This window comes from Sporothrix brasiliensis (genome assembly GCF_000820605.1).
Source record: "Sporothrix brasiliensis 5110 chromosome Unknown Cont18, whole genome shotgun sequence".
Classification (NCBI taxonomy): Eukaryota; Fungi; Ascomycota; class Sordariomycetes; order Ophiostomatales; family Ophiostomataceae; genus Sporothrix; species Sporothrix brasiliensis.
The window spans coordinates 2611220-2623401 of NW_024467137.1; the positions used below are offsets into that span (position 1 = coordinate 2611220).

Sequence of the window (12182 nt, forward strand, 5' to 3'; positions counted from 1 at the left end):
CCTGTCTCCGCCAACATTGCGCCCCAAAAAGTCGGGCGACATGTCCGGCCTGCGACCCAAGACGCCCAATGGCCGGTCGTCTGGCGGTGCGAGTGGGTTCCGGCGTCTCTTTGGTCGGTCATCTAAGACGGCTGTCAATGAAGCGGCGAATCTGTCATAAAATCGCGGTTGCCGTGTAAATAAGACACGAGATGAAGACACAAGACCAAAAACATATGTAATATCCAATGCTTCTATAATAATGCTTGAGTGCTATGACGAGAAAAAAATGACCGCCCGTGTTCAACTAATGGGGACATAAAAAAAAACAATGCCAGTGCTGGGTATGTACAAGAAAGAGACAGCCGAAAAGGGCCGGGACATCAGAAACATGAGAATTCAAAATATGTAATCCAAAAAGAGACAACAAACACCGCCCATGCTCTGTTACACTTTCCAAGTACTGCTCGCTTCAATCAAGATCGATGTCCTTCCTCTTTTGGCGCCGAGATGTTCAACTCCGGGAGTATGCTGTCAGCTGCTGGGCTCGATAGAGGGTGGCTAAGCGGTGATTGAGGCCCGGTCGTCGTGCCGCCCGTCGCCGTCACAGACACGCCCGTCGTGGATGAAGACAGCGGCGACTTGGGCACCTGCTTCTGTTCCTTGGAAGAGGAGGCACCGTAGGTCAGGTTGAGGTCGTCGTCTGCCGCGCCAGTGCTGCCGTCGGGGGAGTCGCTTTCGTCGCCCGAGTCGTTCCAGTCACCCTCCGCCCAGGCCACACTGTCGTGGTGCGGCGGCCTCGATTGGCTACCCAGGGGCGTTTCGGGTAGATCCGTGGCCTGGTCTTGGGCCTCACGGGCGTCACCGTCGTCGCTGGCAGCATCCGCCTGAGCGTTTTCGTGGCCTTGGTCCGGCTTCTGGGTCTGCGTTTCGGCGCCGTGCTCGTCCGGCGCTTCATACAGAGGCCGCGCGCGCTCGTTGTTGTCCTCGTCGTCGTCGCGCATGCGCGCTGCTGCCGAATCGCTAAAGTGTGCGTCCACCATGTGCTTCACCACAGGCCAGCCAAAGGCGTTGGCAAACATGCGGCGCACAACCATGTTGTTGTGCGCGTCGGGCTCCAGCTTGACGAGCACTTTGCGCCACGACAGGCCGCGGTGGTACGCCCGGGCAATCTTTTCTTCGACCTTGATGCTGGACGTGTCAATGATTTCGTCCGGTTCGCGGTCTGGGTTCGTGTTGACCATGTCGTCGTAGTCCTGTGCCGAGAGGCCCGAGTCCATGTGAGGGACACCACCGGAACCGCCCGACGCCAGGCTCCGTTCCTGGAACGGTGAGGACGACCGCGACTTGCTGTTGCTCGCGCTGTTGTCAGCATTGCCACCGCCGCTGGCACCGCCCGGCGCGATCTTAGAGCGCTGTTGGAGCGACAGCCGCCGCAAGGCCAGGTTGCCCGTTGAGCGGCGCTTGAGCGGGGGTGCGGGGATGTCGGACGGGTGGTAGATGCGGTCGTGGAAGATGGCGCGCGGGCGCTTGGACGGGTCGATGAGAAACTCAACCGATGGTAGTTTGGGGTTGATAATGTCTGTGGCCGACTCGAAAAAGGACGTCCGGGGCGGCGCCGACATGCCGCCACTTGCCGAACCGCCATTGGAGGCGTCCTCATCGAGCTCCTGGCCCGTTGTCACGCGAGACTTGCTCGACGAGGCTGACGTAGCCGTCACTGCATCCCAGTCGCTCGACCGCAGCGTTTGGCTTCTCTGATATATCTTGCTTTGCTTGCTCCGCTTGGCCGATTGGGTGGGAGGGTGAGAGTGCTGGTCCTGCCCCAGGGCCTTGAGGTTGGACGAGGAGCCGCCGCCCGAGGCAACGGAGCCGTGCCGTGGTGTCGTGCCGGCTGGGCTGTGCGTCGGGTCATCGGTGCTGCCACTGCTGCTATTCTTGAAGAGGTTGCTGAAGAAGTTGCTAAACGGGTTCGAGTTGTTCGTCGACGCGGTTGTGAGCTTGCTGGGGTCGGGCGACAGCAAGGCCGGTGACGGGATGTTCGGCCGCTCGTCGTGGTCAAACGAGGACGACACTGCCACCGCCCGGAGACTCTGGCGGTCGTCGTCCTGTGTTGCGTTTTTGGACGGCTGTGGCACCTCGTGCTGGTTGTGTCCTTCGACATTTGGCGTGCTGGTGCCGCTCGTACCATTGTCGCCTGTTGCCGTCTCGGTCTTCTTTGCGCCGCTTTCGCTTACGCTCGTCCTCTTGCCCTTGCCCTCGCTTTCCTTCTCGTCGTCTTCGTCGGCAAAGTCAACAGGATCCCACTTCTCGGTGCGTGGGGTCGTCGCATTGTTTCCGACGAGCTCTGCCCAGCCAAACCCGACCACTGTTTCGACCAGGCCGGCCTCGCGCCGGGCCTTTTCGACGCGGTCCAGCCCTTGCCAGTCGAGGAACAGCAGACAGCTGGTGCGCAGCGGGACGATGCCGTCGTTGACGACGTTGGAGTAGACGGTGCGGTTGCGGAACTTCTTTAGTGCCGTGTGGGCGGGTCCCGTCGGCAGGATACGCAAAAGCGGTTTGGACTCGGGCTGGGGCTCGCCCAGGACCTTTTTATGGGCGCTGTCGCTCAGGTTGCCGACAAGCGAGCTCCAGCCACTGCGGGCAATGGTGGGCGCGCGCCAGGTCAGACCGAGATCCTGGCCGGTGCGGCCCACGAGGCCAAAGTCGAGGGCGAACTTGACGTACATGGGGTTTTCGTGGTTGAGGCCCAAAAACGGCGAGGCCATGCCAATGAAGTTGACAGGTTCAATCAAGTCAAAGAACTGCGGCGAGTGCTTCTGGATGTAGGCGACGGCGTAGGTCTGGACCAGGCCGCCAAGCGAGTGGGCGATGAAGCTAATCTTTGTGAACTGATACCCGCGCAAGCTCTCGGCGGGGGCGTTTTGGATGGTGCTGTGCTTGTGCGCCGGCGACCCACGCTCGCGCATCGCGTCATTCGGGTGGCCTCCGTGCAAGGCCACGGCCGCATTCTCGGACACCTTTTTGGTCGACGGAAGAAAGGGCTGGTCGGGATAGGTCATGGACAGGATGTAGCGTGCAAGGCGCTTGCCGAGATACTTAATCCCCCGCTCGGTGCGCGTCGCATTGCCCGGGTAGCCGCGCACAATGACATCCTCCTCATCTTCGTCATCGAGGTCGTCGTCGTCTTCCTCGCCGGTTCTTCTGTCCGACGCACCCGATTTCTTGCGTGCCTCGGCTCTTGCGGCCCGCTCCTTTTCTTTGCGGGCTTTTCGGTCGATCTTGGCCTGCTGTGCGGCCACGTCGATGCTCTCTTTGATATAGAGCATGTCACCGCCTAAGTTGCTGTGCAAGCCGTGGGTTAGGATCACCAAGTGGATCTTTTTCTTCTTTTGGCCCGGTTTTGGCGCCGGAATGGTGTCGCGCGCCTGCTGCGTAGCCTGGCTCTTGGACTCATGATTCTGCTCGAGCGTCTTTTGCTGCTCCTTCTGCTGCTCTTCCTGGTTGTTCTGGTTGTTCTGGTGTTTCCTCCCCAGCGCGCCGCCAGATACGGCCTCGACGGTCACGCCACTGTCGTCGGGTCGGATACGCGTGGAAGACGGCGGCTTGCTCCAGCCGGGCAGCTCGGGCTTGTTCCACAGTGCCGTCGTGTCCTCGAGACGCATGCGGATGGCGCGCGAAAAGACACCGCGGGGTTGGTCAGGGTGGCGTCCGTCGCGGCCGCGCTGGTAGTCGGTCATCCTGCCGGGTTGGAGGACCTGGCCGTGAACACTGCTGGCACCTTTTCCGCTGCCGTGTCCGTCGCCGCTGCCGCCGAGAAGGACAGGCATGCCCGCCGTGATGCCGCCGCCGCTCTCGAGGGCTTTTGGATCGCGGGCCAGCAGGACTTCAAAGTGGACGGCCGCCGAGGTGGAAAAGATGACCTGGCTGCTGACGTTGATGATCCAGCTGACGCTCGGTGGGCTGCCATCCTCGCCCGTATGGGTGCCCGTGCCCGTGCCGGAGCCGGCGCCGTCACGGACGTGCTCGGGCACGAGAAGACGGCAGGTCCAGCTGCCGCCGGCCTTGAGCATGGGCTCGAACTCGGGGACGCCATACTTGCGGGGGTGGGCGAACTTCTCGTTGGGGTCGAAGTGAGCCGGGTAGGCGTCGACGTAGAGTGTGTAGGGCCCGTGGACAAAGGCGGCGCGCAGGGCACTGTTGGATGTGTTGCGGACCTTGAGATAGAGGTATTCGGGGGCAGGGAGAATGCGGTCGAGAGCGGGGGTGTATGTGACGTTGTAGCGGACGATCTCGCCGATTTTGACGCTGCCGATCTGGTGCAGGAACAGCATTGTGGCGGATGCGTGTCAACTGTCGGAAACACAAAGGACGGACGAACGGAAAAAAGAAGAGAAAAAGAAAAAAAGAAAAAGAAAAAGACAGGTCGTGTGCCGAAGAGACTATCGCAGCTGTGCAGGCACGCTCCACAGTGCAGATGGTCTTGTCACGCGACTCCAACGGTCGGGACACACCATTGCTCGAGCAAAGGAGCCGAGGAGAGCCAAAGGGAGACCCTGGCGTGTGGGTGCCGTGGTCGACGACTGTTGTGTTTGTGTACGGAGAATTGTTGAGAGAGAACTCCCGTTTGCGGATGTGTGCAAAAGTGCGTGGGAAGGGAAAGAGGAGACAATATTGGGGCGGTGATGTCAATGGGGCTCTGGGAAGGCACGGCAATGTGGTTTTGTGGGCAGCCAGGCAGGCACGACCAGGCGCACGGAGTCGTCGGGGCAATAGCGTGGGAAATACAGAATACGGGAAGGTGGTTGCGTTGAGACAGGTACGCAGCTAGTGCCTTAGCTAGCAGTTGCTTGATTCGTCCTTGCCTCTCCAGGTATCTACTTGGGCTTCCCACAGAACAGGCAGGCGCAGCACCGGGGCATTGCTGGCAGGAAAGAACCTGTGGGCGCTGCCAGTCAGCCAAAATGAGTAATAGTCGCTAATAGTCGCTAATAGTGCACAATAGTCGTACTCGTATTACAAAGTTATAAACTCAATGTAGCAATCGAGAATGGGGGCGTTTTCAGTGAAACACCATCGCGAAAAGTGCCCGAGACAGGTTGAAAAGAGAAAACGCGTTGCGCTATTATTTTGACAGAAACAAAAAGCCACAGCGGTCTCAAGCATTGCAGATGTTCTGGGCTGCCTATAGAGTCACGTGAGCCGATGATTATTTATATAAAACAGACCGTTGGCATCACGATGACTCTCCATCACAACATATGCCGTACTTTGCCATTATATAAGGACATTTTAACTACATTTTTTTTTAAAAAAAAACGGCCATTACTCTGGCGCATCTTATGAGCTCATCGCCGGTCAATTCACGTGTTCTTGTAAGTCGACATTGTGGTCTTGTTATTTTCGGTAAGGGGATTTTCTTTGATTTATTAGGGGAAGTGTTAAGCAGTACATAAACATCTAAGCAGACCGAGGGTGTATATCAAACAAATGAAGCTGTGAAATAAATAAAAATAAGAACAAAGAAAAAAGAAAACCACGCCATGAGGAAATCAAAACAAAGCTTGCCGTAGAATCCAACGAAACCAAATCACACCGAGCGCCCAGACACCATTCTTTCTATTAATAACCAAGCAAATGATTAGCAGGAATCACCGACTGGTTCCATTCTATTTTTCTCGTTGTTGGAGCAATCACAACTTGTGTGCACGCACACCCAACTCCCCGCCGTGTCTTACGACACAGCAAACTTGGACATGGCACGGAGACGGGCGCCGTAAAAGTACAGCAGCCAGATGCCGGCGATGCCAATGGTCGACAGGCCACCGAGCACAGAGGTGCCGCGGCCGATGCCGAGGTTGATAAACAGCGGGCGGCCAAAGAGGATGGAGCCGGTGGCAAAGGCGGACCGGAAGAAGTCGTTGGCGGCAAACAGGCTGGCGGCGTACATGGGGTACGACAGCGGGATGTAGACGAAGATGCACTGCAGGACGACAAAGACGGTGGCGCCGTACAGGGTGATGCCGATGGTCGGCGCGATCCAGGGCACCTGCGGCGCGTGCTCGGCGGTCCAGCCAAAGATGAAGAGGCCAAACGTCGGGCCGAACGCGGCCAGCATGGCCGGGATCAGGCGGTCCTCGTTGGGCGGGAACTGGCCCGTGCGGGCGATCTTGCGGTTGAGGATGAAGTAGACGTAGAGGCAGTACATGGCGACGCCGATGATGCAGGCCACCAGGATACACGTAAAGACCAGGCCGACCTGGCCGGGCGACATGCCGTAGGCAACCGGGTAGACGAGCGGGAAGGCCTCGAAGAAGGAGTAGTAGATGCCGTAGACAATGGCCGAGTAGATCTGGACAAACAGCACGGCCGGGTCCTTGATGGTGATTTCAATGGGCTTGATGAGGGCGTCAATGAGCACCGCAAACGCCTTGCTGCGTGCGCTCTGCTTGGGCTGGCCGTCGGTCTGCACGCCGAGCTCGTTGTAGTCGGCGAGCTCCGAGGGCGCGCGGAAGCGGTCTGAGCCCGTGATCTTGCGCAGGCGGCGGGCGCGGCGCAGCAGGATGTTGGGGCTCGAGGTCTCGGGCAGGAAGAGCAGCATCACAATGGTGCAGGGGGCCGCGGCCCAGAGGATCTCGAGCATGGACCAGCGCCAGCCCTTGGCGGGGACGGAGTAGCCGGACAGCAGCGGGCCGAGCGCCGGCGCCGAGAAGCCGGCAGACACCCAGCCGGCCAGGGCGTAGGGCAGGTGCAGCAGCGAGAACATGTCGCCGAGCGAGGCGGCGCCGGACGCCAGACACGGCGAGCCGAAGAAGCCCTGCAGGAAGCGGAGCACGATGAAGCCGCCAAAGTTGCCGCTGCTGAAGCCCCCGGGCAAGTTGCCGTAGGCGAGCGACGCGGGCAGCGAGAAAATGACAAAGAAGATCATGGTGACGGCGTAGACCGGGTTGCGGCCAATGGACGGGATCTCCGAGAGCGGGGAGAAGATGAGCGGGCCGACGCCGTAGCCCAGCACAAAGATGCTGAGGCCGAGCGCCGCGTTCGTGGCGTCGACGCCAAAGGTCTCCATGACGCCCTGCTCCGAGTTGGTGTAGATGGCCGAGGACATGTAGACGCAGAAGGTGTACAGCCAGATGATGAAGCCGACGCCGATGCGGCGTCTCAGGCGCCAGTTTTGCGGGTTGGACCGGTCGTCTGTGGAGTACCAGTCGACGACAATGGCCGTCTCGTAGGTGTGCGCCGCGGGCTGGCCGGCGCCGTTGCTCTTGGTGCCGGTCCTGGTCTTGACGAGGCGCGGCACGACGACCTGCGACTGGGTGCGCTCGACGGAGGCCACGTTCTCCACGTCGAGACGCGCCTGCGTGTAGGGCAGCGTCTCCTCGCGCGAGCGTTGGTGCTGCAGCGAACCGGCGCCGCGCGAGCGGGCTGTCGAGGCACGCCGAAGAGCCGCGTAGGGATCACTGTCACCCGACGCGCCGCCATTTTCCTCGTCGCCGTTGTTGCCGTGCGGGGCACCGTTTGCTTGCTTCTCGTCGTCGGACGACGTGCCAGCTCCCGCTGCATCGCCGCCCTTGTCCTTTTCGTTGATGTCGGTCTCGTTGCCGTCGTCGACGTCATCGGACACGTCGACCTCGCCGTTGAGCAGCTGCTGCCACAGCTCGGGGATCTGGAAGTCGGCGCGTTCTTCGGGGAACTGCAGGACGCGGTTTTTGGTGATGTACCGCAGGACAGCGCCGACGGCGGTGTCCCGGAAGATTTCGGCGCTCATTGTGTCGTGTTCAGCGGGTGTTGATTATTTGCCAATGTTGTAGGAAGTAGGTAGAATCAGGGGGACTTAAGTAGAAGGGATGGACACCTTCAAGATAATCAGAGTGGGTGAGTATGGGGGTCGTTGCAGGTGATGGGTATGGAGGAAGATTATAGTATTATAGGTGACGAGGTATTAGTTAGTCCACTTCTCGTGAGAAGCCGAGAGTGGAAGAGGATGTCGGTTGGGCTGGGAATAGGGAAACAAAATGATGAACTCGAAAAGGAGGAATGGGAAGGGCTTCTATATAGACTCTGGAAAGGGGATCCGCCAGAGAGAGGGAGAGGGTGCTTTGTGTGAAAGGAACAGGTCAGGGCCGGGCTGAATTAGATACAATGTACTTGATAACTAACATATCAACAGCAAAAGCAAAGAGTTGAAGACTTAGAAGGATTGCCAAAATACGACCAGCCGCCAATCAGAAAACGGAGTTAGGAGACAGGGCCAGGGGACGGTGGAAAAGGTGCAGAAAGCTGCAGGGCCTCGAACCAAACGTCAAACGTCGAAACAGGTTTGTCATTCCGTTTCTCGTCCGGCGTGAACGAGCCACCAGCTTCTGCCCCGTTCTGTCAGATCGACTAATAGAAAAACACAGAACGTAGTCCGGCCCCGTCTGACAAACACTGCTGGAGGTGGGAGATCACCAAGCAAGCACGCAATTACGAATGAGGCTCGGGGCGGCAGTCGTAGGGCGGCAGGCGTTGACGACAGACTAGTCTGTTAGTTTTTCACTGTTGCTTGATACAGTTCTTTCTTTCTTTCTTTCTTTTTCTGTTCGCTCTTTTTAACTCCGTTTCTTCACTTCCCTTCTCATTCACCTCCAATGTTTTGGAGACCGTTTTGCTAGCTCGTCGTTTTCACAACGGCCACAACGACCCGCAATGTTGTGGGCTTTCTTGGCGTCATGATTTTTCGTCTACACATTGTTTTTGGATTTGTCCCCTCTCCGGCGGCGAAATTGGAAACACCTTCGATGCTCTGCAGTCCGTTTGGGGCCCAATGCTTAAAAATCGGCGCTGTAGAGCCAGTCGCCAAGACGAATGACAAACACAGCAACAGGCCGTTCTTCCGCAAAGAAAAAAAATTCAAAAGGAACAACATCGAATCCGCAAGTCGGAGGAGGGATGGCCGTATGCGTGTGTCGTATGTCGCGGGAGCAAGCCTGCAACGCCTGTAGCCCCAACAATAACAGTAAAAATGGGACCGCAACCTCGCAGGACAGCAGCGCTTTGTCATGCATGTTGAATGGTGCCGGCTGTCCTCCATCCAGGTGCGGCCTCTGCTGGTTACCGAGTCAGTGGCCCGTTCCAGCGAAGACAGAACATACCACACACACAAAACGTCGACTCAAAAGACACAATGCAGCCCAATGCGAGATGAGGTCAGCCTTCTTTTCCGATCGAAGATTGCTAACACTCGGGCGAGAGTCCGACCGAGTCGTGAGACGTCCCAAAACGGAGCCAACGGTGGGTTGGGACAGGCAGGCTCGCCCGATCCTCTACTTTTGCATTCTCTGCTTTGGGAATCATGTTGAGAGGGGGGTGGTGAGAACTACCGGTGCTAATGGCAGTTAAGCAAAGTGAACCGAGAGAGTGACGTCTGGCCTTCTCAACAGTTGGTGTGTGTTCTGGTGTGGTTGGAATCCTATCTTACTGGGCAGGCGCGATTTGTAATACGAGGGCGCTTACAAAGGAAGGCACGTTTGTTTTGGCGTGTGTAGACGGCAGGAGGGGGATCAGACAAAAATTTAGGTCAGGAACTAACACATGCTGTATTCTGTACGCTGCTACTACGGGGCTCTTTCCTTCTTTTTATGGGGCAAAACGGTGGACGGGACGGATGTGGCAGACAAAACGGTGGTTCTGCTAGCGCCAGCTCACCGACCCACTAATTCACCGTTTTGCGTGCACCCTTGACAAGCCTTTAACTCCGGTTGGACACGCGAATTGTATCATTCGTATTTTCTCGCTTTTTGTTGCCATTCAACGATGAGTCTGACTATTCCGTTTTCCCTTTCTTTCTGTCTATTTCCTTATCCCGTCACACGTGTGGTCGTTTTATGGTTGCTGTGTGGGGCCGCCGGAGCTCGCTTCTCTAGTTTGGTCGTCCGCCAAGCCGTAGTGACTCTTTTCTTACCAAACGACACTGGAGACGAGAGTCTGGAGACAGGAGACAAGACACGTAAATACGCATCTGTGCGTGGAACATTAAGGCACGACGTCAGCGGTGTTAGTGGCAGCGCTATCACCGCCTGCTCTGTCCCATTTTGTACTTCGTATAGCTTTTCACATTCAAGTCTTAGTCACTTACTGGCGTGGCAGTCAGCATAACGGTTTTGCGGTGTTTGTGTTGATGGAGTGAGATTGTTTTTTGGCAACGTAATTACGGCGTCCTAAGTTCAAATGATTGATTCTTTGCATTCGACCTTCACCTCAACTTCACCAATGGCGCTGTGGTGAGCTCACATGGGCCCATCGTCTCACGGCAGCTATCTCCCTTTTTCAAGTAGGATGCAAGTGGTGGATGGACCGGTGGGGTCGAGGCCCATGACGGCGTGGAAGCAGAAATTGACTTTCTTATTAAGGCTGCTGACTGTGTATAGTTTTGTTGGCAGGCTTGCATACGGCAGATCGGGTTCCACATCAGTACGGGGAATAGGTCATTCCTCGCGGAATGCTGTACGAGCGCGGAGACGGACAAGTGTTTTGTTTTCGTTTTGTTTTCTGTTCCTTGTTTGCAGCGGAGGTGCTTATCCGCCCCAACATTGCATCTCGCTCCTTTTTTTTCTCTATTTTTTTGGCCTTTCTTTTTCTGCATTCGATTTTAAAAGACGACCAGCTCCGAAGTGTCCTACGACACAAGCCGTAAGCACTTTGTAATTATTTGCTTCATAGCCGACGCTGCCGTGTCTCCGAGACGAAGGTGTTAGCATCCTGGAAATGTTATGCTGGCCGGGTGAGTCACTTATACACAGTGGAAAGCAAAAGGCAAAATTGGACGTGAAGTGTGGACGTGAAGTGCACGTTGTACGTTGTGGGGCATCGTGCCGTGATGTTTACAGGCAAAAAGCAAGAAGAAAATCACGCCCTTCAGCTAGTCAAAATCAGAAGCAAAACGAGTCCAAACTGCGCCGCAATGGTGGAGAAAGATCGGGCGAGACGTGAGAGGTGTAAAAAAAGTGAGATTGAAGGGCGTTTGAAAGGCGTGTGCTCGATGTCAAACCAAAATATACGGCGTGTAAAATGCAAGCCAAGCGGCCGGTCGTAGCAGGGCTGACTGAGGCGACTGCCAAACGATCGTCCGGCAAGCCATTGCTCCTTGCAGCGGCCCATCACATGAACACGCGTCCGCCTATTACTTCGCATATGCTTCACCGATAGCTCGCCGCGGGAATACTCAATACAGGGTGCAACGACATGAGATCCGCAAAACACCCGGAGCGGACAGAAAATAACACCTCGAAAAGGCCGACAGTCTCACCAACATGCTCAAAATGGGATGCAAGGACGCAACAGGACAAAACACCCAATGGCAAAGGAGGTGAAGCAACCGAAGCCGGGTTTGGTTGTAGTACGATGTAGCATAGTCCATCATGCTGCATCCCACTTAGCCGCGGTCCGACAGCCGCCAGGCCCACCCCAGAGCAGCAACGACAAGAGGAGCACGCCCTTTGTCATCAGCAGATCAGCCAGCTCCAAACGGGCGTGACTGGCGTGTGTGGAACCTGATTACGGGACCTGTCACTTCCTAGTGCTGTAAAATACTGTAAATACGACATACAGCATCTCTTTATACGCGTCTCCGTGAAACCGGCGGAAGCTGGCCAGGACGGGGCAGTGGGTACGATGTACAGAGATGGGTACATGAAACGGACAAAAGTACGAGATCCTCGTGCGTCGTACAGACAGATCTCTGGATGAATGAATGGAGGCAGGAATACACCCTGATACCATAACGGAGGACAACAAAAATCCATGGACACGGGTAAGGCGTTAGCTTCTCTGCGATCTGCTCCGTAGAGCAACTGGCGCTCGGTACTGCGCCGGAGAGCACTACCAAGTCCCCAGTCCGATATTCCGGCGGAGGTTTAGCACAAACGACTAAATGTGCCCGCTGTTTCTGACCGTATCGACTGACGCTACCGGGAAAAGGGGGCTACGGATGGCTCACTTATATTCCATTCTTACAGCAGCCATTTCCCATTTTAGGAAGTCGCTGACCTCAGCTCAACAAAAGGATTGAAAATCAGGGTGACCCGGCCAAACGAATACGTAAGATGCCGCAAGACCGTGGTAAAAAGAGAACCCGAGAGATTTGATGCGGCCGTGCGCGACAAAGCTATCTGAGATATCCAAGATTCCAAATTTCCACAGCGGAGAACAGGGAACGGAGAACG

General features: G+C 56.6%; 2 protein-coding genes across 2 annotated transcripts; both read right to left on the reverse strand.

Annotated features, from left to right (window-relative positions):
* Positions 1-455: 455 nt before the first annotated feature.
* SPBR_01230 (uncharacterized protein) lies at positions 456-4313 on the reverse strand (the record flags this gene model as incomplete). Its single annotated transcript, XM_040759541.1, has 1 exon — positions 456-4313. One exon carries the CDS (start codon positions 4311-4313, stop codon positions 456-458), a length of 3858 nt encoding a protein of 1285 aa, XP_040619699.1.
* A 1400-nt stretch (positions 4314-5713) lies between these two features.
* SPBR_01456 (uncharacterized protein) lies at positions 5714-7747 on the reverse strand (the record flags this gene model as incomplete). Its single annotated transcript, XM_040759767.1, has 1 exon — positions 5714-7747. One exon carries the CDS (start codon positions 7745-7747, stop codon positions 5714-5716), a length of 2034 nt encoding a protein of 677 aa, XP_040619700.1.
* Between the last annotated feature and the right edge of the window lie 4435 nt (positions 7748-12182).